At 55.7% G+C, this 26,266-nt stretch overlaps 2 protein-coding genes across 3 annotated transcripts in view; one reads left to right on the forward strand and one right to left on the reverse strand.

The window, feature by feature from the left end:
• COPG2 (coat protein complex I subunit gamma 2) overlaps positions 1-8,119 on the forward strand; it is a 33,181-nt gene extending 25,062 nt beyond the window's left edge. The window contains exons 20-24 of the mRNA XM_077340380.1: positions 963-1,134; positions 3,910-4,007; positions 4,879-5,017; positions 5,952-6,050; positions 7,642-8,119. Coding sequence (XP_077196495.1) covers positions 963-1,134; positions 3,910-4,007; positions 4,879-5,017; positions 5,952-6,050; positions 7,642-7,772 — 639 coding nt within the window. The 3' untranslated portion in view covers positions 7,773-8,119. The remainder of the gene's footprint in view (positions 1-962; positions 1,135-3,909; positions 4,008-4,878; positions 5,018-5,951; positions 6,051-7,641) is intronic.
• On the reverse strand, positions 8,022-24,308 carry MEST (mesoderm specific transcript). Of its 2 annotated transcripts, none has more exons than XM_077340384.1 (12): positions 24,177-24,308; positions 19,662-19,816; positions 17,802-17,881; positions 17,629-17,706; positions 16,583-16,719; positions 16,029-16,087; positions 15,162-15,202; positions 13,697-13,767; positions 13,445-13,546; positions 11,407-11,483; positions 11,155-11,218; positions 8,022-9,487 (listed from the first exon to the last, which is right to left on the reverse strand). In XM_077340384.1, the coding sequence occupies exons 2-12, from the start codon at positions 19,813-19,815 to the stop codon at positions 9,370-9,372; spliced, it is 981 nt and encodes a 326-aa protein (XP_077196499.1). In that variant the 5' UTR covers position 19,816; positions 24,177-24,308; the 3' UTR covers positions 8,022-9,369. The 2 variants fall into 2 exon arrangements, with proteins under 2 accessions (XP_077196499.1, XP_077196500.1); XM_077340385.1 differs by lacking the exon at positions 24,177-24,308 and adding an exon at positions 24,003-24,134.
• Positions 24,309-26,266: the final 1,958 nt, after the last annotated feature.

Genomic DNA, 26,266 nt, shown 5'->3' on the forward strand with positions numbered 1-26,266 from the left:
AGGCCAACAACAGGTCACTGAGACCAAGGCCTTTATAAGAACATCAGAGGTGTCCTGCTGGGTCAGACCAGTGAGGGTCCCTCTAATCCAGCCTCCCATCTCACCCAGAGACCAGCCAGTTCTGGGCATCCAACAAAAGGGCAGGGAATCCAGGGCCTTCTTCAGATGTTGCCTCCTGACCCCAGAATTCAGAGGATTAGTGCCTCTGAATGTGTAGACATGAAGGCTAGTAGATGGATAGAGGGTATGTCTGTTCCCCTTTTTCAGATGTTTATTCCTCTGGCAGCAAATTCCACATTTTAATGTCTCTTTGTCTGGCACTTTTAACCATCACCACGCTGGAATGAAGATTCTTAGAAATCTCTACAGCCAGTCCGAAGCAGCGCTGGACAAATGACCCACAGGGCCCCTCCCACTTCCTGAAAACACTTGGTGGGTGCCAAGGTGCCCTCCAGCACCGTGTTGGGGAATGGTGAGAGCCAGCTTCGTGTAATGGTTAAGAGCAGCGGCTTCTAATTTGGAGAACTGCCTTTGAGTCCCCACTCCTCCGCATGCAACCAGCTGGGAGAACTTGGACCAGTCACGGTGCTCTCGGAGCTCCCTCAGCCCCACCTCCCTCACAGGGTGTCTCTGGTGGGGAGAGGAAGGGGAGGTGATTGTCAGCCCCTTGGAGACACATGAGCCCTGGTGGGTGACCTTGGGCCAGTCACAGTTCTCTCAGAGCTCTCTCAGCCCCACTTACCACACAGTGAGTCTGTTGTGGGGAGAGGAAGGGCAGGCGACTGTCAGCCTTCAGAGGTAAAAACGGGGGATGAAAAAGCCAGCTCTTTCCCTCCTTTCTGCTTCTCTTCTTCTTTCTCCTCTGCTTCTCTTCTTCTTTCTCCCTCCAGATAACAGGCAGCCTAGACATTTAAACCAGCGAGTAACCGGCTGGCTGGCGTTTTTGTCTTCCTCCCTTCCAGTTTGATTGCACCAACACTCTCAACGACCAGCTCCTGGAACGGGTGACGGTGCAGATGGAGCCCTCGGAAGCCCATGACGTGCTGCGCTGCATCCCGGCCCCCAGCCTTTCCTACAACCAGCCGGGCATGTGCTACACGCTGGTCCGCCTGCCCTTGGAGGACCCCACGGCAGGTGAGGAGGCACTCTCGGACCACGCGCTGCAAGACGATCGCACGGAGCAGGCCCAGCAAGACACTTGGGTCTGTCTTTCAAGTCATGTTCCAGCCCCCTTCTCCGTCCCGACTATATTTTTAAAAAGCTTTAAAGGGGAATTAGGAAGAACGATAAGTCAGCGGCTACATTCTCTGCTGACTACAGGGGACCTCCCGATTCAGAGGCAGGCAGAGCCAGGAGGCAACGTCAGGGGAAGACCTTGGCCTTGTTCTTGGCCCTCCAGAGGAACTGGCTGGCCCCTGGGTGAGACGGCAGGCTGGGCTGGAGGGACCCTCCCTGGCCTGACCCAGCAGGGCTCTTCTGAGGGTCTTCTCAGGGGAAGGCCTCGGCCTCTCTGCCCTGTGGCTGGCCCTGCAGAGGAACTGGCCGGCCCCTGGGTGAGACGGGAGGCTGGACTGGAGGGACCCTCCCTGGCCTGACCCAGCAGGGCTCTTCTGAGGGTCTTCTCAGGGGAAGGCCTCGGCCTCTCTGCCCTGTGGCTGGCCCTGCAGGGGAACTGGCTGGCCCCTGGGTGAGACGGGAGGCTGGACTGGAGGGACCCTCCCTGGCCTGACCCAGCAGGGCTCTTCTGAGGGTCTTCTCAGGGGAAGGCCTCGGCCTCTCTGCCCTGTGGCTGGCCCTGCGGAGGAACTGGCTGGCCCCTGGGTGAGACGGGAGGCTGGACTGGAGGGACCCTCCCTGGCCTGACCCAGCAGGGCTCTTCTGAGGGTCTTCTCAGGGGAAGGCCTCGGCCTCTCTGCCCTGTGGCTGGCCCTGCAGAGGAACTGGCCGGCCCCTGGGTGAGACGGGAGGCTGGACTGGAGGGACCCTCCCTGGCCTGACCCAGCAGGGCTCTTCTGAGGGTCTTCTCAGGGGAAGGCCTCGGCCTCTCTGCCCTGTGGCTGGCCCTGCAGGGGAACTGGCTGGCCCCTGGGTGAGACGGGAGGCTGGACTGGAGGGACCCTCCCTGGCCTGACCCAGCAGGGCTCTTCTGAGGGTCTTCTCAGGGGAAGGCCTCGGCCTCTCTGCCCTGTGGCTGGCCCTGCAGAGGAACTGGCTGGCCCCTGGGTGAGACGGGAGGCTGGACTGGAGGGACCCTCCCTGGCCTGACCCAGCAGGGCTCTTCTGAGGGTCTTCTCAGGGGAAGGCCTCGGCCTCTCTGCCCTGTGGCTGGCCCTGCAGAGGAACTGGCTGGCCCCTGGGTGAGACGGGAGGCTGGACTGGAGGGACCCTCCCTGGCCTGACCCAGCAGGGCTCTTCTGAGGGTCTTCTCAGGGGAAGGCCTCGGCCTCTCTGCCCTGTGGCTGGCCCTGCAGAGGAACTGGCCGGCCCCTGGGTAAGACGGGAGGCTGGACTGGAGGGACCCTCCCTGGCCTGACCCAGCAGGGCTCTTCTGAGGGTCTTCTCAGGGGAAGGCCTCGGCCTCTCTGCCCTGTGGCTGGCCCTGCAGAGGAACTGGCTGGCCCCTGGGGGAGACGGGAGGCTGGACTGGAGGGACCCTCCCTGGCCTGACCCAGCAGGGCTCTTCTGAGGGTCTTCTCAGGGGAAGGCCTCGGCCTCTCTGCCCTGTGGCTGGCCCTGCAGAGGGACTGGCTGGCCCCTGGGTGAGATGGGAGGCTGGACTGGAGGGACCCTCCCTGGCCTGACCCAGCAGGGCTCTCCTGATGTCCTTATGAAGGCCTCGGCCTCTCTGTCCTGTTGTTGGCCGTCCAGAAGAACTGGTTGGCCAGTGGGTGAGACAGGAGGGTGGACTAGATGGACCTTCACTGGTCTGCTGCAGCAGGGCTGTCCTGGAGTTCTTAAGCCTCAAAGGAGTCTTCCAACAGGCACACTTCAGTCACCCTTTCAGGCTGGCTGGGGCTTGGTCCCCGGGGATGTACTCTGCAAGCAGAGGGGCTTTCCAAATATCAGGGGAAGACTGCTCTGCTGGAGCAAAGGGTCTCTGCTGGCCCTGCTAGGGGTGTGTGTCCTAAGCCACCTAAGAGGCTTTTCTGTCTCCGGCTCAAAATGCTTCAGGGTTGTGAGCCGATTTCTGGCTCTGCCACTCAAGAACAAGAGTGCTATGCTTTCTTCAGCCTCGGTCAGTCTTTCTCACCTTTTTTACAGTTGAGAAACCTGAAACATTCCTCAGGCTTTACAAAATCCGAGAAGTGGCAAGATCATGAAGAATATAATTGGGGGAAGCCTAGCTGTTTATACACACCCACCTGGGGCCTCCAGGCCCATCCACCATTTGGGGAGGGGTGGGTGGGTAGGTCAATAGGAACATATATGGTCATATCACCTGATAAATGTATAACAAATTAAAAATCTATCTATATACATATATATAAATGAATTCACTCCCACCCATTTGGGAAACCCTTCCAGGGCCATCAAGAAACCAGAGTTTCACGAAGCCCTGGTTGAGAAAACCTGGCCTGGGGATTCCCAAGCAGGGTTCTGGGGACTCCCAGGGTTAAGCGAGAGCCTTTGCCGGAAGTCTGGACGGCCTCTGACATGACTAGAAGTCACTGGAGCCCCTTCCCCTGTTGCTCTGCAGACCCAGCCTCTTTTCCCACAATGCAAACAGTCCATGATCGGATCGATTGTCCGGCCGGTTCCCACCTCTTGCTTCCACGCTCCCTTCTCTGAAGGGGGCCGCTCACCACTTCTGGAATCCTACAAGGCCTGAAGACTATTTGGGGGGTTCCTCCACGGTTCAGAGGTTTGGACCCCGGGAAAGCTCCCCCTCACTCTTTGTCTCTCCCCCAGTGGCCTGCACTTTCAGCTGCACAATGAAGTTCACCGTCCGCGACTGCGACCCCAACACCGGCGTGCCGGACGACGACGGGTACGACGACGAATACGTGGTAAGCTCAGCCTTGCGGTTCATTGTGGGACTGGCAGGGGGAACAGGATCTGGAAGAGTTTAGAGCAGGGGTAGTCAACCTGTGGTCCTCCAGATGTCCATGGACTACAATCCCCATGAGCCCCTGCCAGCATTTGCTGGCAGGGGCTCATGGGAATTGTAGTCCATGAACATCTGGAGGACCACAGGTTGATTACCCTGGTTTAGATGTCCTCATTATGAAGACTTTTCTGGCATCTTTCCTGTTTGGGATTAGAGCCCTTTTCCTCATCCAGCTAGGAAGCAACTCGTTGGGAGAAAGAGCTGTTCGCTTGGCGGACACCGAACATCTCCTCTGCTTCCATGGGGTGGTCCTGGGCCCCCTTCGAAACAGGGTTTCTGTCAGCATCTGGGGCAGGAGTGGGGTCTTCCACCTTGGATCCCACCAGGGGCTTTTGCTGGCCTTGGCTTGTTCCCACGGCTTCCAGTTGCTAACAACTAACCCATCTACTGCTTTGAAGAAGGAGAGTTGGGTTTTATTCCCCAAAGGAGTCTCAAAGTGGCTTACAATTGCCTTCCCTTCCTCTCCCCACAACAGTGGGGAGATGAGGCCGGTGGGGCTGAAAGAGCTCTGACAGAACTGCTCTGTGAGAACAGCTCTAATGGGACTGTGGCTGGCCCAAGGTCACCCAGCTGGCTGCATGTGGAAGAGGAGCGGGGAACCAAACCCGGCTCTCCAGATTGGAAGCTGCCTTTCTTAACCACGGCACCACGCCTTAATGAACACCACAGTGTCCTCTGAGCTCGGGGCTGTCTTCCTTCCCCTCCCGCCTGTCCAAGCCCTGCGTGTTTCGCATCACCGGACGGAGCGTTCACTTCCCTTTTCCCACCAGCTGGAAGACCTGGAGGTCACGTTGTGCGACCACATTCAGAAGGTCCTGAAACCGAACTTCGCAGCAGCCTGGGAGGAAGTGGGGGACGACTACGAGAAAGAAGAGACCTTTGCCCTCAGCTCCACAAAAACCCTGGATGGTAAGATGGCCGCCTTTCTTTAGGGAGAGGCTGGAGCTCAGGGCTTTCCCTTGGGTGCAGGTTCTGTCCCCGGCATCTCCAATTTTTAAACGGGATCAGGTCATAGATGAGGTGAAGACCCTCAGCCTGAGACTGGAGGGCAGCTGCCTGCCAGAGTAAGCCAGCCTTTCGCGACCTTTTTACCATGGAGAAATCCCTGAAATGTTCTTCAGGCCAAGAAAGCAGGCCTGTGGTAGGAAGGTAAACTGACCTTAATGGACTAATGGCTTGATCCAGCCTAGGGCAGCCCCACACATGTTCATCTGCTAGCCTGGAAAGATCCGGGAGGGGCCTTAGGAACTCCAGAACCTCAGTTGCTTTTGGGGGCCAGTTTTGGGGAAATTGGAGACATTGTTTTAAAAGGTTTGGAACGGGGCTCTCTAAATGCTGCCGTGTTGAGCTTACAGGGCAGCGACCTGTCTGGGCTTTTTTTTTTTTTTTCCCTTTTTAAAATCCCATCCTTCCTCCCTAGGGTGGTCTTCACCATCTTTTCCTCTTCGGTGCTCTCCTCACAACAGTCTTGTGAGGAAGGTCAGGCTCAGAGAGGGAGCAACTGGGCTACAGTGCACGGCCGAGTGGGGGATTTGAAGCCGGCCCTTGTGGCTTAGCACTGTTACCACCCCACAATGGCCGTCAGCTGGATACAAGTCAAAGGGGCCACACAGGCCACCTAGTCCAACCCCCTGCTCAATGCAGGATCAGCCCAAAGCATCCAAGAAAAGTGTGTCTCCAACCTTTGCTTGAAGACTGCCAGTGAGGAGGAGCTCACCACCTCCTTAGGCAGCCTATTCCACTGCTGAACTACTCTGACTGTGAAATTTTTTTTCCTGATATCTAGCCTATATCGTAGTGCTTGTATTTTAAACACATTTTAAAAACCCCCTCCCAAATACAGAGGCCGTCAGCAACATTGTGAAGTTCCTGGGCATGCAGCCGTGTGAGCGGTCAGACAAAGTGCCGGAGAACAAGAATTCCCACACCCTTTACCTGGCTGGTAAGAACGGGTCTGCTGCGGAAATGGAGCCCTTGTGAAAAGAATTTCAGAACGGCAGGACTGGGCCCTGGGCAGTTCCAAGACCGCCGTGAGAGGAGGTCCTTTCTGGGCTGGTGGGAAGAGAGATGGACTCCAGTCACTTTCTTCTGAGGAGGGCAGCCTTGACCGGGAGGGGGGGGGTAGGGGGAGGTGAGCAATTGGCCAGCCTCCCCTCTCTTCCTCCAGACCTCCAGGGGCTCTCCATCCCCAGGGGTTCTAGTTAGGCAGCTTTTCACCTGTCACCTCGGTCCTTCTGGCTGCAGGCTGAGCCCCAGTAATTTCCCATCTGGCTCACAGCAGGCAGGCTGAGCAGCCAAGAACAGTGCGCCACTGGTGAGCTTGACGGGGAATACAACAGCAAAGAGCCAGAGGCCAGGAGCACCTGGAAGACTAACAAAACGTGTGCCGCTAATTCTGTGCTCGTCTTTCAGAGGCTTCTAAACTCTGGCTCTTTCTGACTGCTGCAGCCAAACAGGGCTGCCCATCAGGATCGATCTCTGTGGAATACAAATCTGCATTCAGAACAAAGTCTGAGTCCTTTCAGACTGGCCACGTTTAATTCTGGGAATCGGCTTTCGTGAAGAAGAGCCCACGCACATGAAAGCCCGTGCCCAGAAGGAAACCTGGGTGGCCTTCAAGGTGCCCCCTGACCCCAGGCTTTGTTCTGCTGCTTCAGACACACCCGGCAACCCGCCTGAATCAATTCACATTCAGCACAGCAGGCAGCAGTCTTGCGGGCTGGGCACCAGAGTCGGCGGGCTCCTGTCCTCCCAAGTCACAATCAGGCGCCGGACAGAGCCCACGGACACAGGGTGCCCGACAAGTGTCTTTAGGAAGAGGGCGTGGCTTTGGATTGACCCCGAGATGGGATTGGCTGCACAGAATTCCGGAAAGGTTGCTTGGGGAGCAGCTGCTACCGCAGCACAAGGAGCTGGGCTCTGTGGCTAAGGATTGGGTTCAGGTGCATGGCTGCATTGGTCTGAAGCAGCACAACAATGTCGGAGTCTGGGTCGTGCGCTTCGGTGGCATGAATGGCATGATGTGCGTGAGCCTAGTCGGAGTCCAGGGCCACATTGAAGACCATCAAAGAGTATTTCTGGGTCGAAGATTTATGGGCGAGCCTGCCGCTTCTGGGGCTGAAGGTGAGCCTTGGCAGCCCTTGTGTGGCCGGCTTCACCTGTCGCAGGGGTATCAACTTTCCAAAAGCGCCCACGGACTCCAAAACTGGGGACATTCTCTACCCTCCTTAATTCAGAACTAGGACCTCACACTTTATTGTGCTTGTACTCATCCAGATGGTTATGTATTTCTCACATGGCGTGTCTGTAGGGCAGCCAGGGGTTCCGACAAGCGTCGGATCATCTGGCAGCCAGGCAAGAGACTTTCGAAATGGTTTCACGATCGCCTGGCCCAGTGTCACGACCCTGGTTTTCCTTGGAGGAGGCCTCCCCCACAAATGTTAGCCAAGAGCGACCGTGCCAGGCGTCCGCCAGCCTGTGAATTTCTTTTCCAACCAAGAGGTTGAGACTCTTCTTGCTTCCTTCCCCCCCAGGTGTATACAGAGGCGGCTCAGACGTCCTGGTGAGGGCCAGATTGGCCCTTGGCGACGGTGTGACTATGCAGGTGACGGTCCGGAGCAGAGAAGAAACCCCCGTGGACGTCATCCTGGCTTCTGTCGGCTGAAGCCCCGACCGCCCGGGGTGGGCGCGTGTCCCACAGTTCCCTCTTGCAGGCCGCACTCCAGGATCTACTGTGCATGTCCCTTTGGTCGCCCCTTGGTCCATTTTTTGGGTTTTGTTGTGGGTGGGCCTGTCCTTTTCCATGTTACTGCAGCAAGGGCCCCGCTCCGAGACACCTCCCGGCCACGCCTACATTCCTGTGCGTACGTTCTCGTCTGTCCTAGCAGTGGTAACATTTGGGGAGCCTGAAAAATGAGTTTTCTTTCCTTTTTTTACTGAAGCTCTCACACTCTGAAATGGACTTTTATTAACAGAAAATAAAGAGTTATTCTGGCTTCAACGCCACAGCAAGAGAGTTCCGTTAGAACTGCCGCCTTGTGAATCCCGCATCGTTCCGCGCACTCCCAGCCCTGCGAGGGAGGGGGGTATTGCTCGAGGCCTGCGAGGGGACAGGCAGCAGCCCTAGCGCAAACCTTGGCGAGAGGGTGGGAAGATGCTGTTGCTGGAATGCTTTCCCGGCCCGGCCGGGGGGAAGGCACTCTGAGCAGCATTTCAACCTCACAACACCCCTGTGAGGTAGGTCAGTTTGAATTAACAGATCATTGCCTGAGAACTTTCTCCAAGTGGGTTTTATGTACATGGGGGGGGGGACGCAGAATCATGGAAGGGATCTCTAAGGTCATCTAGTCCAACCCCCTTGCAGAACACATGGTGGGCAGCTATCGAGGTGTTGGGGCAGAAATTGGGGGGGGGGAGGATGATGACCGATGACCAAAGACTTGAAGCCTTGGCGGGCCTGGAAGACTTGCATTCATGTCCCTGTCCCTGCACTGCTCCAGCTAGCTCCTCAGGGCACAGGCGTACAATGGCCCACAAGGGTCCCCACGACGGAGGGTTTTGCAGTCACTGAATCCCGGTATCGGAAGGGGCCGTAGAAGCCGCCTAGCCCGACCACCCGCTCAATGCAGGGGCAGGGTGACATGGTACTGGCAGAGGCTCATGGTAATTATAGTCCACCTGGAGAACCACAGCTCGGCCACCCCTGGCCTAGAGACTGCCAGGGACTGATTCCACTGCTGAAATACTGGCTGCAATTCCCCCTTTCCCTTAATATCTAGCTGGTACCATCCTGCCCGTCACCCTGAGACCCTGGAGAGTGGCTGCCAGTCTGAGCAGAAAATCCTGGGTGCGCCCGAGGGCCTGATTCAGCAGGAGGCAGCTCCCTGTAGAAGCTTGAGTGAACAAGAGCACGTTTCCTTCCCTTGAGGATTTCCATTGGGGCAGGGGGGGGGAAGTGCCTTCTCGTTGGACGGGGGAAATGGGGTGTGCGCACAGGCCATGTGTCCTGCCTCCCCTTGGGAGGAAGGAGCAAAAGAGCGAGCAGAGGGGGTCTCATCTGGGAAGGGGAGAGGAGACTGACTTGGAAGTGAACCAGAGGAGAGCAGCCGGCAGGCCGCCTGCAAAGGGAGCCGATTGCTTTCCCCCTTGCCCAACACGGGCCTTTCGGCAGCTTGTGTGTTCGTCCTCAGGCAGAGCTCCCTTGGACATCCTGAATCCGTTCCGCAGGCCCGTCAAGCGGGGAAAACGAGGCGGCCTCCGGCTCAGAAGGAGTTGATGAAGCTCATGTAGGCGTTGAGGAAGCCCAGGGGGTCCTCCAACTGCGGGTAGTGGCTGATGTGCTCGTCCAGCACGGACACCGTGGAGGCCGGCAGCACTTTCCTGCGGGGAAGACAGCAAGAGGGTGGGAAGAGCCAAGTGGGACGGCCGGCTCACATCTTTCCTGGCAACACTGGCTATGGGGGCCCAAGGGCCGCATCCAGGCAAGGCCTCTGGGTGGGTCTGGGCCCCCACCATGGGCGGGTGCTGGGCTACAGAGCAGCCCTTCCCCAACGGTTTCATTTCCCAACTTCCTAAAATAATGGAAGCCTCTTTTGAAGAAGAGCTGGGATTTTTGTACCCCGCTTTTGACTGCCTGCAGGAGGCTCCAAGCGGCTGGCGACCGCCTCCCCTTCCTCTCCCCGCAACAGACACCCTGAGAGGCAGGTGGGACTGAGGGGGTTCTGAGAGAAGAGGGACTGGCCAAGATCACCCAGCTGGCCTCAGGTGGAGGAGGACTGGGGAATCGAACCCAAATGAGAGGCCGCCGTCCTTCACGATGACACCACGCTGGCTCCCTTGGAGAGAAGTCGTACCCTCCCCCTTCTCTTGCGCCCTTCGTGGACACAGGCCTGAGCTACTTCCCCCGTGGCAAGCAGCGGGCTTCTGGAAGGAAGCAAACAAGGTGGGGCAGCTTTTCCCAGGAGGCAAAGCTGCAAACTGCACCTGTTGGATTTCTGCCTTGTGCTGCTGTTAAAGAGAACCCAGCTCAGGTTACAATCCGCTGCCCCTCAAGTAGGGGTCCTCACCTTTCCTGACGCTGCCAAATGCTTACAGGATGTGGGCGGGGCCCTTGCCCAATAGGGCTTCTGATTGGCTGGGCAGATTGTACTGAGACACTTTATCTGTAATCTCACACCCTGGCGTCTTGTGGCTGGCTCCGCCTCCTGGGGCAGCCATTTTGTGATTGCGCCCACCCCTTCCACACAGGCTGGAAACAATCCTTAACAGGGTTAAGAGCGCAATCCTTAACAGCGTTACTCCCACGGAGTTCAGTTTGGTGTAGTGGTTAGGAGTGCAGACTTCCAATCTGGCATTCTGGGTTCGATTCTGCGCTCCCCCACATGCAGCCAGCTGGGTGACCTTGGGCTCGCTACGGCACTGATAAAACTGTTCTGACCGGGCAATGATATCAGGGCTCTCTCAGCCTCACCCACCCCACAGGGTGTCTGTTGTGGGGAGAGGAAAGGGAAGGCGACTGTAAGCCACTTTGAGCCTCCTTTGGGTAGGGAAAAGCGGGATCTAAGAACCAACTCTTCTTTTTCATCTTCAGTAATCTCAGGGCTCTCTCTGCCTCACCCACCTCACAGGGTGTCTGTTGTGGGGAGAGGAATGGGAAGGCGACTATAAGCCGCTTTGAGCCTCCTTCGGGTAGGGAAAAGCGGCATATAAGAACCAACTCTTCTTCTTCTTCTGACTTCAACAGGCTTAGTAGAGCTTAGCTGTGCTTAAATTAGCACTTGGCCATTTAGGCCAGGGGTAGTCAAACTGCGGCCCTCCAGATGTCCATGGACTACAATTTCCAGGAGCCCCTGCCAGCGAAAGCTGGCAGGGGCTCCTGGGAATTGTAGTCCATGGACATCTGGAGGGCCGCAGTTTGACTACCCCTGATTTAGTCAGAAGCAGCACTGGGGGGGGGGGGGGGGGAATTCCATTTGTTTGTTCTAAATGCACCATTTGCCGTGAACGCCTCTGCCCAGCAGACTCTCTTCTTGCCATAGCAAGCTTACTTGTAGAGCTGGAGAAACTCAGGGTACGGATTCACGGGGTCCAGCGGTCCGTAAATGAGATGCACTGCAAGAGGGGAAAAGAAGGCGTAAGGGGGACCGAAGCCGGAGAAGTCTCTTGGCTTTTCAAGCAGAGGCTCCGAGCCCATTCCGCCCCCCGCTCACCCCCCTCTGAGACGCCTCCCTTCGCCACCCGGAGGGAAGTGGGAGGTGGGCCGGAATCCCTTCCCCGGAAGACGGCCATGCTTTACTCACAAGGAACAGAGGTGGATTTCAGGGCCCCAACCCAGCGCTCCCGGTGCTGCTTCCGCTGGTTGATGAACTGTAAAATACTGAAGGAGCAAGAGAGTGGATCAGGATCCGGGGTGGGAGCAGAGTCCGACCCAGGAGCCAATGTTCGGCCAAAGGTCACAGCCCAGCACCCATCGGGGGTCAGCAGGGCAACCCTGGCTCATCAGGCGACTCTTTAAGATCCCAGTGTGGTGTTGTGGTTAAGAGCAGCGGCTTCTAATCTGGCGAGCCGAGTCTGATTCCCCGCTCCTCCTCCACATGCAGCCAGCTGGGTGACCTTGAGCGAGTCACAGTCCTGATAGAGCCGTTCTCACAGAGTAGTTTAAGAGCTGTGTCAGCCACACCCATTTCACGGGGATTCAGTTGTGGAGGCGATTGTAAGCCGCTTTGAGACTCCTCCTGGTACTGAAAAGTGGGGTATAAAGCCCAACGAAATTTCTTCTCCGTTCCAGGCCACTGAACAGATTGGCCCCTGTGTGAGATGGGATGCTGGCCTAGATGGACCCTCCCTGATCTGACCCAGTAGGGCTCTCCTGTTGTTCTCATGAAGGCCTCGGCCTCTCTGCCCTGTGGCTGGCCCTGCAGAGGAACTGGCTGGACTGGAGGGACCCTCCCTGGTCTGACCCAGCAGTACTGGTTTTTACATTCAGCCCAAAGTGCAAGACAGCTGGATTTTATCTGCTTCTCCTCAAAGCAATCTACTGGTCTGGCAGCTGCATAATTATGGGAGAGGAGGGGGCACAGTATGCAGGAAGAGCTCCCTAGAGACCTGAGATCCGTGGCTTTTCTCTCCTGCGCTGGAGGTGGGGCCCTACCGTTTTTAAGCAGATGCTGGGAGGGCGGGCAGGAAGGGAACTTATGGCATTTTCTTCTATGCCCAGAGTCACGCTGACCACCAATTTGGGGTCAGAAAGGGATTTTCCTGCAGCCCAGATTGTCCCAGAGACCCTAGAGGTTTTCTGCCTGCACCGTGCAGGGGGTTGGACTAGATGACCCTTCGGATCCCGTCCAGCTCCCTCTTCCGCAAGAACCCCTCTCCTCCCCTGGGACTTCAGCTGAATTCACCCTCCCCCCTTCCAGGTTACTCCAGGTAACGGTAACAAGATCCACCCGAGAAGCTCATTTGCAGCCTCCTGCACAAAACGACGCTCAGTCCCTGAATGAAACAGGATAGCTGTCGTGCCCGACCCACTGAAAGGAAGGCCTCAGTCCAGAGGAAACAGAGCCGCAGGCGGTGGACACAAGAGGTTCTCAGTGCTTAAATGGCACACGGAACATTCAATTCTGTGTTCCTCACAGAGGGCCATGCTCGGTGGAAAAAGGCTTCATGTTTAGCGCAACAAAAGCTTCAATGCTGGCAGAAGGCGGGCATCGGACCCCCCCCCCCCAGCGCTCCCAGTTCCTTCACTTTCAAAAGGACCTGGCCTTGTCCGACAAAGGACTAAAGCTGGAGATCGTAACAAAAACAAGGAAGACAACAGTGTGTTTAGAAGAAGAAGAAGAAGAAGAAGAGCTAGGATTTTTGCTAGGAGCACTGACATCTAATCTGGCAAGCCGGGTTTGATTACCCGCTCCTCCTCCACATGCAGCCAGCTGGGTGACCTTGGGCTAGTCACAGTCTTGTTAGAACTGTTTTTTACATAGATTTTACAAGTGGACCATGCTCCAAACAATCTGATCCCAATCCAACACCTTGAATTGGGCTTAAGAGAGCCGATTGGTATCCATGAGTTCCTACTAGCAACCTAGCCGCAGCACTCTGCACTAGTGACAGCTTCCAAACAGTCTCCAAGGGCAGCCCCGAGTGCATACATTTTCAACTTTTCCATTGAAAGACGCCAAGGTGAACTTTTCCATTGAAAGACGCCAAGCCTGAGTGGCACCATGCCCCTTATTTAAAAGAAATCCCTCTTCTTGGAGAGGTAACTGAGCAGAACAGGCCCTCCTTGCTTAGTTCCCCAGAGATTCCACTACCTGTGCGTTGCTGACCCCGCCGCCTTACCTGTCTAATACAAGATTTCCATCGTTGGTTCGGACTGCCGTCCACATGTCCCAATATTCGGCTTCCGAAGGCTGGGTGTAAGGGCCAAAGACCGCCCCGAGCCTGCAAGTGTCCAGAAAAAGGGGAAGATCGTGGCAGAAACGGTAAGAGACTCACGCAGGGATGGGTTTTTCTCTTTATTTCGTTGCTTGGGTGAGGTCTTTAGAATACAGAGAAAGAGTTCCTACTCCCAAACATCTCAGTTTGACTTACCCTGTTGCAAAGAAATAGTAGTTTGCTAAGCGGGTAATTATAGGAGTTAGAAGGCCTCCATCTTTGAGGATCTTATGAGGAAAGACAAAAAAGAGACAGAGGTAGTGACCCCCTTGAACAGACAGCTAATTCTACCTTTCACGCCCTTTCTCCCTAAACCCATTTATTTATTTCCTTCATTTATATCCTGCCTTTCTCCCCAGCAGGGATCCCAAGCAACTCCCATTAGGTCTCCTCTCCTAATTTTTCCCCTCACAATATAAAAAGTAGAACAAGGTCAAAATGAGAGCTGTAATTAAGACAAAGAGGTCCTAAAGCTGCATACTCGGAAGCCACCGTAATTGTAGCCAGCGTAACTTCAGTTTGTAAACGGAAAGAGCGTCAAAGGGAAACATTTCTTTACTGGGAATTATAGACTCCTAGAGTTGGAAGAGGCCTTACAGGCCTTCAACCTCCTGGTCAGTGAGAGCTCAGGATTGCAAAAACACCCCACCCTACGGTTCTTTTTTTGGTAAACCTTGGCGTCACTTCCTGTTATTTCAAAATCAAGTTTCTCAAGTCGAGAAATGACACAGCAAGTGGTTAAAATGTAGAATTTTATGCCCTGGTTGCTCTCTGTGTGAGACAGGATGCTGGACTAGATGGACCCCTGGTCTGACCCAGCAGGGCTCTTCTGATGTTCTTAGGATGCTGGACTAGATGGACCCCTGGCCTGACCCAGCAGGGCTCTTCTGATGTTCTTAGGATGCTGGACTAGATGGACCCCTGGTCTGATCCAGCAGGGCTCTTCTGATGTTCTTAGGATGCTGGACTAGATGGACCCCTGGTCTGACCCAGCAGGGCTCTTCTGATGTTCTTAGGATGCTGGACTAGATGGACCCCTGGTCTGATCCAGCAGGGCTCTTCTGATGTTCTTAGGATGCTGGACTAGATGAACCCCTGGTCTGACCCAGCAGGGCTCTTCTGATGTTCTTAGGATGCTGGACTAGATGGACCCCTGGTCTGACCCAGCAGGGCTCTTCTGATGTTCTCAGGATGCTGGACTAGGTGGACCCCTGGTCTGATCCAGCAGGGCTCTTCTGATGTTCTTAGGATGCTGGACTAGATGGACCCCTGGTCTGATCCAGCAGGGCTCTTCTGATGTTCTTAGGATGCTGGACTAGATGGACCCCTGGTCTGATCCAGCAGGGCTCTTCTGATGTTCTTAGGATGCTGGACTAGATGGACCCCTAGTCTGATCCAGCAGGGCTCTTCTGATGTTCTTAGGATGCTGGACTAGATGGACCCCTGGTCTGACCCAGCAGGGCTCTTAGGGGACAGGCAGAGCAACGGACCAGTTGGTCTTACAGTTTTGGGGGGAAAACATTTCACCAGCTGAACCCCCTCTCCCTAAAACCACCTCAAATCCACCTCTGTTCTCAGCATGGACCACAAATGAAACAAATGTTTCCCCAGCCCCACTCACCTTCTGGATGAACCGGGGATGATGAGTTTCCGGGAAAATTCCTGCAAGTGATTATAAAAAAAGAGACAGGACGTGGTAAAGGGCGTGGTCCTGCAGCTTCTCCCTACCACAAAACCAGCTTTTAGCCAAAGAATTTGTGGACAGCCACTTTCTGACTGTCAGCAGAAACATCCAAAGTTAACTCTGTGTCTTCGCTGCCCCCAAAGTGACCCAAACGCTGTAATTAGCACCTAACAATGATGGTCTGGATTTGGACATCCCAGTTAACCCCTTCCCCGCCCCCTGGGTGGGGGATTTTCCCCTCTCCACACTCTCCTGCCCCAACATAATCTTTGCTGTTGTCTTCTGCACATTCTGAAGATGTCTCTGTCCTCATCTTTCTTTGGACGACTTTACAGATTCTCCACCCCTCTGTGTCTTCTGCCCTGACCCCCATGGCTGAGGCTAGTTTGTGTTCGATATTGTAACTCTGCATACAGGATCTGGGACGGGAAGGGTTGGAATTCTCTTTCTCCTCTCTCTTACTCAGGCTTGGAGCTGTAGCAAGGGCACCCTTTTCCACGTCAATCTGTTCACAAGAAGTGAATTGTCTCTACATTAATGTGTCCATAAAGAGGTACTCCGATTTTTTTTTTGCAAGTAAAATTTCTTTCTCTTGTTACCATCGGAGTCAGATCCTTTGTAATTGGTTTGAAGAGCTTTTTTCCCATTAAGCAGGAACCGTCTCTGCTCACCTCTTGCCTTACAAACCCATGAGGTCCCCGTTAGCTGGCTGCATTTTAAAAGCTGCATCTTGATTCCCGCCTCTGCAGGGTTTTTAAAAAGGAGCACCCAAACAAAGAGGATTCTTTGCAATAAATACTTTACCTCCGTTTGACAAGCACAGGCTGTTGATGAGAACGCTCCCCGTTTTGTTCCGCTCGTACCTGGGATTGAAGGACAAAGAGCGGCATGAGACAGAACCTGGACGAAACACCCCCATTCATTGCACTTTGGACTAACAGGCTAGGCGGTGAGATATCCCCGTCTTTAGGAGCAGCAGAAAAGAGCCAGAGTCCAGGACTAAAAATCCTTGGCAGAGGAGGAACTTTGGTGAGGCCTGGCGCACTGCTTCTTTAAGGGGCTTACGGGTGTGGCAGGTGACACTGGGTGAGCGACAGGGTTGTGAGTGTCCTGCATAGTGCAGGGGGTTGGACTAGATGACCCCGGGGGTCCCTTCCAACTCTAGGATTCTATGATTCTATTCTATGGCTCTTGCTCCTTTCTACTGGTGAGGGGAGACCAACACGGCTGCCCCTCTTGATCTCTCTCCATGGAAGGCACCACATGTAGCTGTATATATTTCCTTCTGGTCTTGTGTGTTTTCTATTTCAATTTCCTTTTAAAAGAGAAGATTCAGAACTTGTAGCGTTTCCAGCTACCTGTGAAGCAGCTCCTGGGCGACCGTGTCCCCGTAGTCATGGGACAGGAGATTGACCCGCTGGTTCTGGAGGCCCAGGTGGTTCAGCAGCCCTTCCACAATGCTGGCCTGCTCAAAGATGGAGTAGCGGTGCGGCCTCTGCGGGGAAAGCCCAGAGAAGACACAACTGCAGCGCAGACGCCGACACACACAACGCGCATGCCTGCTCGGGGGCTTCCTTCGCAAGAGATGCTAAAGGGAGCCTCAAAATTCAGAGGCAGTCTACCTCTGAATCCCAGAGCCAGGGGGCGGCTTTACGGGAAGGCCCAGCTTTGATGTCCCATTGTTGGCCCTCCAGAGGAACTGGCTGGTCAGTTTGTGAGACAAGATGCTGGACTAGATGGATCTTCACTGGCCTGATCCAGCAGGGCTGGTGTTTTTAGGAAGGCCTTGGCCTCCGTGCTCTCTCCTTCGCCCTGCAGAGGAACTGGCTGGCCCCTGGGTGAGACAGGAGGCTGCACTAGATGGCCCATGGTCTGACCCAGCAGGGCTCTTATGATATTCTTATAAAAGCCTCAGCCTCTATGCCCTGTTGCTGGTCAGTCTCTTTGTGAGACTGGGTACTGGACTAGACGGACCCCTGGTCTGACCCAGCAGGGCTCTCCTGATGTTCTTATGAGGGCCTCGGCCTCTCTGCCCTGTTCCTGGATCTCCAGAGGAACTAGCTGGCCCCTGGGGGAGACGGGAGGCTGCACTAGATGGCCCATGGTCTGACCCAGCAGGGCTCTTATGATATTCTTATAAAAGCCTCAGCCTCTATGCCTTGTTGCTGGTCAATCACTTTGGGTACTGGACTAGACGGACCCCTGGTCTGACCCTGCAGGGCTCTCCTGATGTTCTTATGAGGGCCTCGGCCTCTCTGCCCTGTTCCTGGATCTCCAGAGGAACTAGCTGGCCCCTGTGTGAGACAGGAGGCTGGGCTGAGTGGGGCCCGCTTATGGCCTGACCCAGCAGGGCTCTCCTGATGGCCCCTGGCCTCCCTTTGTCCCCCTTCCAAAACCTACTTACTGGCTTGTCACTGAAGCCAAACCCGACGAAATCGAGCGCGATCACTCTGTGGAATCTCTCCGTCAGCCCTTCCCAGATCTGTAGCGGGAGGGGAAAACGAAAATAGCGGCTAGCCTGCAGGCAAGTAGCCAGGGCCCTCTCTGAGAGCACGCCACCCCTTCCGGCCCCCTCACCTTGTACCAGTCGTAGCTGGAGGTGGGGAAGCCGTGCAGGAGGACCACAACATCCGAGCTTCCCACGGCACCCGCGGAATCTGAGGAGACCACACAACGCCCAGTTAAGGCCCTGCAGTCTCCGTGAAGAGACAGTGAGGCGCTAGAAAAGGGTCTAAAACAGTGGTCCCCAACCTTTCTGAGGCTGGGGACCGGCAGGGCAGTGGGCCGCGCCCGCTCATCGTGCATGCGCCATGCGCAGCCAGAATCACGCATGCGCTGCACTTTTGCGCGTGTGCGCATGCGCAAAAGTGCCACACATGCGCGATTTCGGCCGCACATGGCGCATGCGCGGCCCTGAGTTCCTCTCCCCGCCCTCCCGCAGCCTGGGAAGTTTTTTACTGCGGGGGTGGGGGGCGGGGAGAGGGAGCCGCGGCCCGGCGCCATGGCCTTCACGGCCCGGCACCGGGCTGCAGCCAGCAGGTTGGGGACCACTGGTCTAAAATACGGCCTACGCAGCTCACCTGCAGCCTCAGTCTAGTTTGGACACAGAGAGAGGGGCTCTTCGGCTGTGGAAGAAATGACTGGGGTAGAGGCTGTACATGGGAGCGGCCTCCGCCTGAGACGCTGTGGTGGAATACAGTGAAGCCCTCTCTCTGGGGCAGGGATGCTGTGTACTCTCAGTACTTGGGGGTCCACAGCGGGGGGGGGGGGAATTCTGGAATTCTGGCCCCGCTGGTGGACCTCCTGATGTTCTTATGGCCTTTCTGGTGGGCCTCCTCAGGACCACTGGGTTTTGGTCACTGTGTGACACAAAGGGTAGGGCTGGATGGGCCATTGGCTTGATCCAACATGGCTTCCCTGATGGTCTTGTGTCTGGGGCAGTGATGCTCCCTCGTCTTGGTGCTTGGGGGGCAAGAGTGGGAGAGCTTCTGGAGGTCTGGCCTCACTGGTGGACCTCCTGATGGAACCTGGATTTTGGCCACTGTGTGACACAGAGCAGTGGTCCCCAACCTGCGGGCCGCGGCCCGGCGCCGGGCCGCAAAGGCCATGGCGCCGGGCCGCGGCTCCCTCTCCCCGCCCCCCCCCCCGCAGTAAAAAACTTCCCAGGCCGCAAGCTTGCGGCCCGGGAAGCTACTTACTGCGGGAGGGCGGGGAGGGAATCAGGGCCGGGCCGCGCCCGTGCAGGCCGCGCCCGCTCGGCCCGATCCGCCCGCGGGCGCGGCCCGATCCGTGGGTGCGGCCCGCGGGCGCGGCCGGGCGCGGCTCGTGGGTGCGGCCCGCGGGCGCGGCCGGGCGCGGCCCGATCCGCGGGCGCGGCTCGCGGGCGCGGCCCGAAGCATGGGCGTGGCCCGCGCGGGCGCGGTCCCTGCGGGCACGACCCAATGCCCTGCCGGTCCCCAGCCTAATAAAGGTTGGGGACCACTGACACAGAGGGCTGGACTGGATGGGCCACAGGCCTGACCCAACATGGCTTCCCTGATGTGCTTATGACCCTTGGAGACTCGCTGCTGGTCTGACAAGACAATGCTGATTTTGAGAGACCGAGGCAGTTTATTGCATGTCTCTGTCCTCATAAATCCAGTCGTGGAGACCAGCAAGATTTCCAGGTATCTGTCCAAAGGAGCTCTGCCTCTCAAAATCTCGCTCCCTGAACGTTTTGCTTTAAGTCACGGCTGGACTCAAATCCACCTCTTCTACCACAGTCCGACACAGTCGTCCTCTGAAATTGTTAAGCGCCGTTACACACACCACAGCTGGCAACTGATTTAGGCCTGGGGGGAAATCCTGCACCGCGTCTTCCCCCTGCGATTCCCCCCCCCCGGAGCCTTCTTTCCGGCCCTGCCACAAGCATTTTGGGAAGGGAGATCCAAAACGTACCTCTGTAGAAGATGTTCTGCTTTTTGTAAGTGAAATACCTTCCCGATGACCTCCAGGAATGGAGAGCCGGAGATAACTTTGGGGGCGGGATGTGCAGGTAGACCGCAATGAGAGGCACCATCAACAGACCCACCTGGATCCACCACTCTTGCATTCTAGGGGAGCGACAGAGAGAGAGAGAGAGAGAGAGAGAGTCACACCCACCCCTGTCCCTTAGCTGGCCGACAACCAGATGGCAAAAGCAACACTCAAAAAAAACCCCTCTACTAAGCTGGTCACTTGGGTGCCCAGGTTTACAAGACAGCGAGGGCATCCGTTGGAGCCCATGGGCAGTAGGTTCAGGATTGACAGAAGGAAATACTACTTTACACAGAGAGAGATGAAAAGGTGGAGATTGCTGCCAGAGATATTGCGACGGCCACGGGAATGAACCACTTTCAAAAGGAGGATATAGAGGGATACTATAGAGTCTATAGAGGGATACTAGCCATAGATGAACTCTGGTGCTGGAGAAGACTCTTGCGAGTCCCTTGGACTGCAAGGAGAGCAAACCGGTCGGTCCTAGAGATAAGCCCTGACTGCTCCTTAGAAGGCCAGATCCTGAAGATGAAACTCAAATACTTTGGCCACCTCATGAGAAGGAAGGACTCCCTGGAGAAGAGCCTAATGTTGGGAGCGATCGAGGGCAAAAGAAGAAGGGGACGACAGAGAATGAGGTGGCTGGATGGAGTCACTGAAGCAGTCGGTGCAAACTTGAATGGACTCCGGGGAATGGGAGAGGACAGGAAAGCCTGGAGGGTCATTGTCCAGGGGGTCGCGATGGGTCAGACACGACTAGCACCTAACAACAACAACAAAGCCATGGATGAGAGTGGAAGGAACCTCCACATTCAGAGAAAGTCAACCTCTGAATCCCAGAGCCAGGAGGCAACGTCCGGGAAGGCCTCGGCCTCTAAGCTAGCAGGTGCTCACAGGCAGAACGCTGCTCAGGGGCAGCACACTCAGGACCCCTGCTCTAGACCCCTTACTGCAGGCTGCCTTCCAGCATTGTAACAGCTGAGCATTTCTTTATCCGAGGACACACATATTGCCCCCAGGTGATCTTAGGATTGTCTGGCAGCCAGGTGAGTGACTTCTTGAGGTGGCCTGCCCTAGCCCGCCTCCAGGTCATGACTCTAACATCCCTTGGAGGTCTCCCATCCAACTACTAGTTAAACATGGTTTTAATATGTATTGTTTTAATTATATTGTTTAATTATGTTGTACACTGCCTTGTATGCAGCCAATCGAGAGGGCAGTTTATAAATGGAATAAATAAATATTAGGCAGATTTGGCCCTCCTTAGCTTCCGAGATCTGATGGCCTTGGGCTTATCCCAGCTGGCGGGACGGTTTGGGCCCCACCACAACAGAAAAGAACGTCACAGGAGTGTAGGGGTTAAGAATGGCGGCTTCCAATCTGGTGAGCCGGGTTTGATTCCCCACTGTCCCCATGCAGCCAGCTGGGTGACCTTGGGCTAGTCAGAGTCCTGATAGTGCTGTTCTCACAGAGCAGTTCTCTAACTGGGGAAAGGAACAGAAGGAAATCGTCAGCCGCTTGGAGAGTCCTTCGGGTAGAGAAAAGCGGGGTATGAAACCCAACTCTTCTTCAAATCTGAGCTCAATGGCCGTCCACAGAGTTCCTGCTGGTAGCATCATTGGACAAGCCCTCATCTAGCGTTCCAGCCGGGGGAAATAAGACCTATTCCCATCTTCCCTCCGCTGACTCCAAGATGACTCGCTTATCCCATTAGCAGCTTGGGAGGGATCATGCGGAGACGGAAAGATCGTCTTTGGCGGCAAGACAGAGAGGTCAGTGAGAAGCCGCCAAAGCAGGCTTGTAGGAGGCCCCAGCAGTGTAGTATAATGGTTAGAGCACCATCGCTAGCAGAGGGACAGAGCAGTATATGGATGATCCGAGTTCGATTCCCCGCTCTTCCGTCAAAGTTTGCTGGGCGCCCTTGGGCCAGTCACACGCGCAGCCAAGCCCGCCCCACAGGGTGGTTGTGAAGAAAAAATAGAGGGGGAAACAATGCAATGCCATTTGGGGCCCCCGCTGGGAAGAAATGAGGGTTCTAATGGAAGCTAAATAAATAAAATACAATGTCTCTCTGTATTTCTGGCCTGCCAGTTCTCTACAATTAGAAAAGGAATACGGGGCACAGAAAAATCCTTTGGTTTTGAAGACCCTGGTGCATGTTTTGGAGGGACTGTGCTCAGCGTGCAGAAGGCCCCAGGTTCAATCCCTGGCAGCATCTCCAGTGGAAAGGACCAGGCAGGAGGGGACTGAGTTGACAATAGTGCCCATTACAAACCTATAGTCTGATTCAGCTTTAAGATCTAAAAAACCCACGGAGAGACAGCTTGGCGGGTCTTGGTTAAGAGCGGCAGCCTCTAATATAGAGAACCGGGTTTGATTCTTCACTACACTACACCTCCACATGCAGCCAGGTGAGGGGACTGCCAGAACTGCCAGGCGCAGTTCTCTTAGAGCTGTCCTCACAGAGCAGTTCTCTTTGAGCGCTCTCAGCCCCACCTCCCCACACAGGGTGCTTGTCGTCAGGAAAGGAAGGGGAGTTATGCCGCTTTGAGACTCCTCCGGGTAGTGATAAGCAGGATGCAAAACTCAACTCTTCTTTGCCAGAAAATAAAGTCTGTGCAGAACTGGGATCCTAGCCTCTCCACTCTGGAGGCAAGCCAGAGCAGAGCAACAAAGAGCCCAGTCACACACGGAGTTGCGTCCTTGGCAGATGACACCAGGTTGCACCCTCTGAGCCGGGGAGCGTTTAACCCCGATTAGCCAAGTTTCCAGTCCCGAGGGTTTCTATACTTGGACGGCCCTCTGTGATTAAGCATCTCCTCCCAGCAGAGGGCGGAACGCACCCAAAAGGGGGAGAGACTTTTTCTAAACCAAAAGCCGTCAAGCAGCCGCCACGGCAAGGGGGATTCAGACACGGTTTGCGCTTGCCTTCCCCTGGACCTCAGCCCTGGTGGTCTCCCATCCAAGAATTATTCAGGACCAATGCTGCTCAGCTTCTGAGAGCCGATAGGATCGGCTAGCCTGGGCCGTCCTAGCCAAGGGAATAGGCACTCTCAGGGGGGTTGCTCTGGCCTGCCTCTGCAGTGGTCTCCCACCAGGGATCTGATGAGGTCTGCCTCGCCTGGACCACCCAGGTCAAGGTCAAAGTGGACGGCCACTGCCTGCCTCTGCACAGGCTTCCCTGGTGGTCTCCCGGCCACGGACTACCCGGGACTGACCCTGCAGGGTTTCCAGGAAGTGGTGGTGGGGTTGGGCTAGCCTGGGCCACCCGGGGCAGGGGGCGGGAAGGGCTGTTGGGTTGCAGCTGACTTCTGGCCACCCGGTTTTCAGGGCAAGAGAAGGGCAGAGGCAGGTGGCCATTGCTTGCCTCTGCGGCACCATCCGAGAGCCAGCTTGGTGTAGTGGTTAGGAGTGCGGACTTCTAATCTGGCATGCCGGGTTCGATTCTGCACTCCCCCACATGCAACCAGCTGGGTGACCTTGGGCTAGTCACAGCACTGATAAAACTGTTCTGACTGAGCAGGAATATCAAGGCTCTCTCAGCCTCACCTACCTCACAGGGTGTCTGTTGTGGGGAGAGGAAAGAGAAGGCGAATGTAAGCCGCTTTGAGCCTCCTTCGGGTAAGGAAAAGTGGCATATAAGAACCAACTCTTCTTCTTCTTCCTTGGGGGTCTCCCCTTAAAATATTGACCAAAGGTTGGTCCTGCTGAGCTGCCCAAATATGACAAGGTCAGGCCAGCCTGGACTATTCCAGTCAAGGGGTTCTGTGTGGGAAAGGGCCAACAACCCCTCCTCCCAGGGACCAGCAGCCCCCCAATTGACACCCCTGAAAAGGAGAGCAGCTTCCTAACAGAGGAAGTTGCATGCAAATGCTCCAAGAGGGCAGCCCCTCTTCAAGCTCTCCCCCTTGGCATCTCCTGGAAAGCCCCCACCCCTTGGGAACCTCCCCATGTGCAAAACGTCCCCTCCAAACCCACCAGGCTGCGTTTAGACCCCTGCACACAATATAGGACACCCCTCCCCAGAAGTGAGGAGACACACCTCTTCCTCCCCCCACCCCACCCCACCCCACCCCATGCCACCACCAGTAAACAGCCTTTAATTCCATGCTTTGGAATCCCCCCCCCAACAAATCTAAGCAGCAGCAACCCCCACACGCGCGCACAATGCTGCCCTTCCCACACGAGAGCGTCTCCCTCCTGCAGAATCCTCCCCTTTGCTGCAATGCACGCCCCTGCAAGAGAATGCCCCCCAACCCTTACCTGGCTCCAGGGCTGCACCATTTATAGGGCTGGGTCCGCCTAAAGAGAGGGGGAGGGGTACCCAGAGACCTCCCACCCCCCCCCCCAATATGGTCCCTGCCAGGGAGGGGGGGATTGCCCTCTCTCTCTCCGGGGGGGGGGGGCTGGGGAAGGCGCGCATGCGCACACGCTCACCTGGGTCCCGGGAGAGGGGCTACAGCCAAGCGCACCTCATGCTGCTCCGGGGAAGAGGCAGAGGAGCGCGGGGATTGCGCATGCACCACTTCCTCGCGGTTCCCTGCCCCGCCCCCTCTGCCCAAGCTTGGGCCAGCGCCTCCTGGCGAGGAGAGGCGGCACTACAAGCGCGGGGGCCAACCTGTAGCTCTCCAGATGTCCATGGACTACAATTCCCATGAGCCCCTGCCAGCATGGGAATTGTAGTCCGTGGACATCTGGAGAGCCACAGTATGGTACGGGCTCATGGGAATTGTAGTTCGTGGACATCTGGAGAGCCACAGCATGGCAGGGGCTCATGGGAATTGTTGTCCATGGACATCTGGAGGGCCACAGTATGGCAGGGGCTCATAGGAATTGTAGTGCATGGACATCTGGAGAGCCACACTATGGCAGGGGCTCATGGGAATTGTTGTCCATGGACATCTGGAGGGCCACAGTATGGCAGGGGCTCATGGGAATTGTAGTCCGTGAGCATTTGGAGAGCCACAGTATGGCCACTCCTGAATCCTCTATCATGTGGTGGGCCCCCCCAAATGCGAATAGCCTCTTGTGTAGGTGTCCATGTCAGTCTGTCTGCAGAAGAAGAAAAGCGCCCTTCAAAACATTAGCAGCAGGGAGAAGCTTTCAGGAATCACAGCTCTCTTCTTTAGATACTGCTAGAATGAGAGTCCATCTGTCCTTCTATCACTTTATATCAATGGAGTTCCATTCTGCGTGGCTAAAGATGGTGCTCCAAGAGGGCCGCCCGCCAGAGCCTGAGAGACACCCCCTCTTCAAGCTCTCCCCCTTTGCATCTCCTCACAAGCCTCCCCCCCCCCCCCGGAACCTCCATGCGCAAAACATCCCCTACAAACCCACCAGGCACAGAAAGCAGTCGCTGAAATGACCGGGCATTGTTTGCCGGAGAGAGAACAAAGAGAAGCATCCTGCAGAAGGAAGGAGTGCTGGTGATTCATGAGCTGCTGCAAGTTTCTTCCTACTCTGTGAGTAAGGATGGTTGACTCAGAGAAGCCTGATCTTGAAAAAAATGCTCACTAAAATGCTTTCATGCTCTTAAAAGGCTTGCCTTCATTCCCGGACAAACGTCTGAAAATTGTACAGTTCTGCTCGAATCTCCATTCTGTAGGAATGAATTCCACCCAACCCCATTCCTAAATAGCTCTTAGCATGACCCAGGATAACAGGCAGCATAGATAAGCCAAGTCTGCATACCCACGGTAGGATGGTAGGCGAATTCCCTCCAGGCCAGGTTGGATTCTGGAGATTTTGGGGTTTTGGTAGGGGGGGATCATTTGGGCATGAAACTGGGGTCACCGTGGGTAGACAGATAGTTGTGAGTATCCTGCACACGGTTGGACTAGATCAGTGGTCCCCAACCTGCGGGAAGGCCATGGCGCCGGGCCGCGGCTCCCTCTCCCCGCCCCCCCCCGCAGTAAAAAACTTCCCAGGCCGCAAGCTTGCGGCCCGGGAAGCTTCTTACTGCGGGAGGGCAGGGAGAGGGAATCAGGGCCGCGCCCGTGCATCGCGCATGTGCAAATGCGCCATTTGCGGCCGAATCGCGCATGCGCGGCACTTTTGCGCATGCACAAAAGTGCCGCACATGCGCGATTTCGACCGCAGATGGCGCATTCACACATGCGCGGGCCGCTGCCCTGCCGGTCCCCAGCCTCAGAAAGGTTGGGGACCACTGGACTAGATGACCTTCGGAGTCCCTTCCAACTCTATGATTCTATGACTCCAGGAGCACCTTCAAGACTAGCAACATTCGTAGCAGGGCAGGAGCTTGGGTGAATATCTGTTCACTTCTTCAGATACAGCTAGTATGAGAACCCTCCTGTCCTTATATCACAAGTTTTTATTTATTTCATCTACATTTATTTTATTACAGTGTACATCCCAGAAAGTAATACTAGTTAAAACTATAGAGTTCTAAAATGTATTTCCATACTGTGTGAATAAACGCAGTGCCTCCCCTGGAGACAGCGCAAGATGGGTGGCCGTGTCAGTCTGTCCGTAGCACCAGAAAGGAGCAGGAGCCCAGCAACCCC

Source organism: Paroedura picta, chromosome 5 (genome assembly GCF_049243985.1).
Source record: "Paroedura picta isolate Pp20150507F chromosome 5, Ppicta_v3.0, whole genome shotgun sequence".
NCBI lineage: Eukaryota > Metazoa > Chordata > Lepidosauria > Squamata > Gekkonidae > Paroedura > Paroedura picta.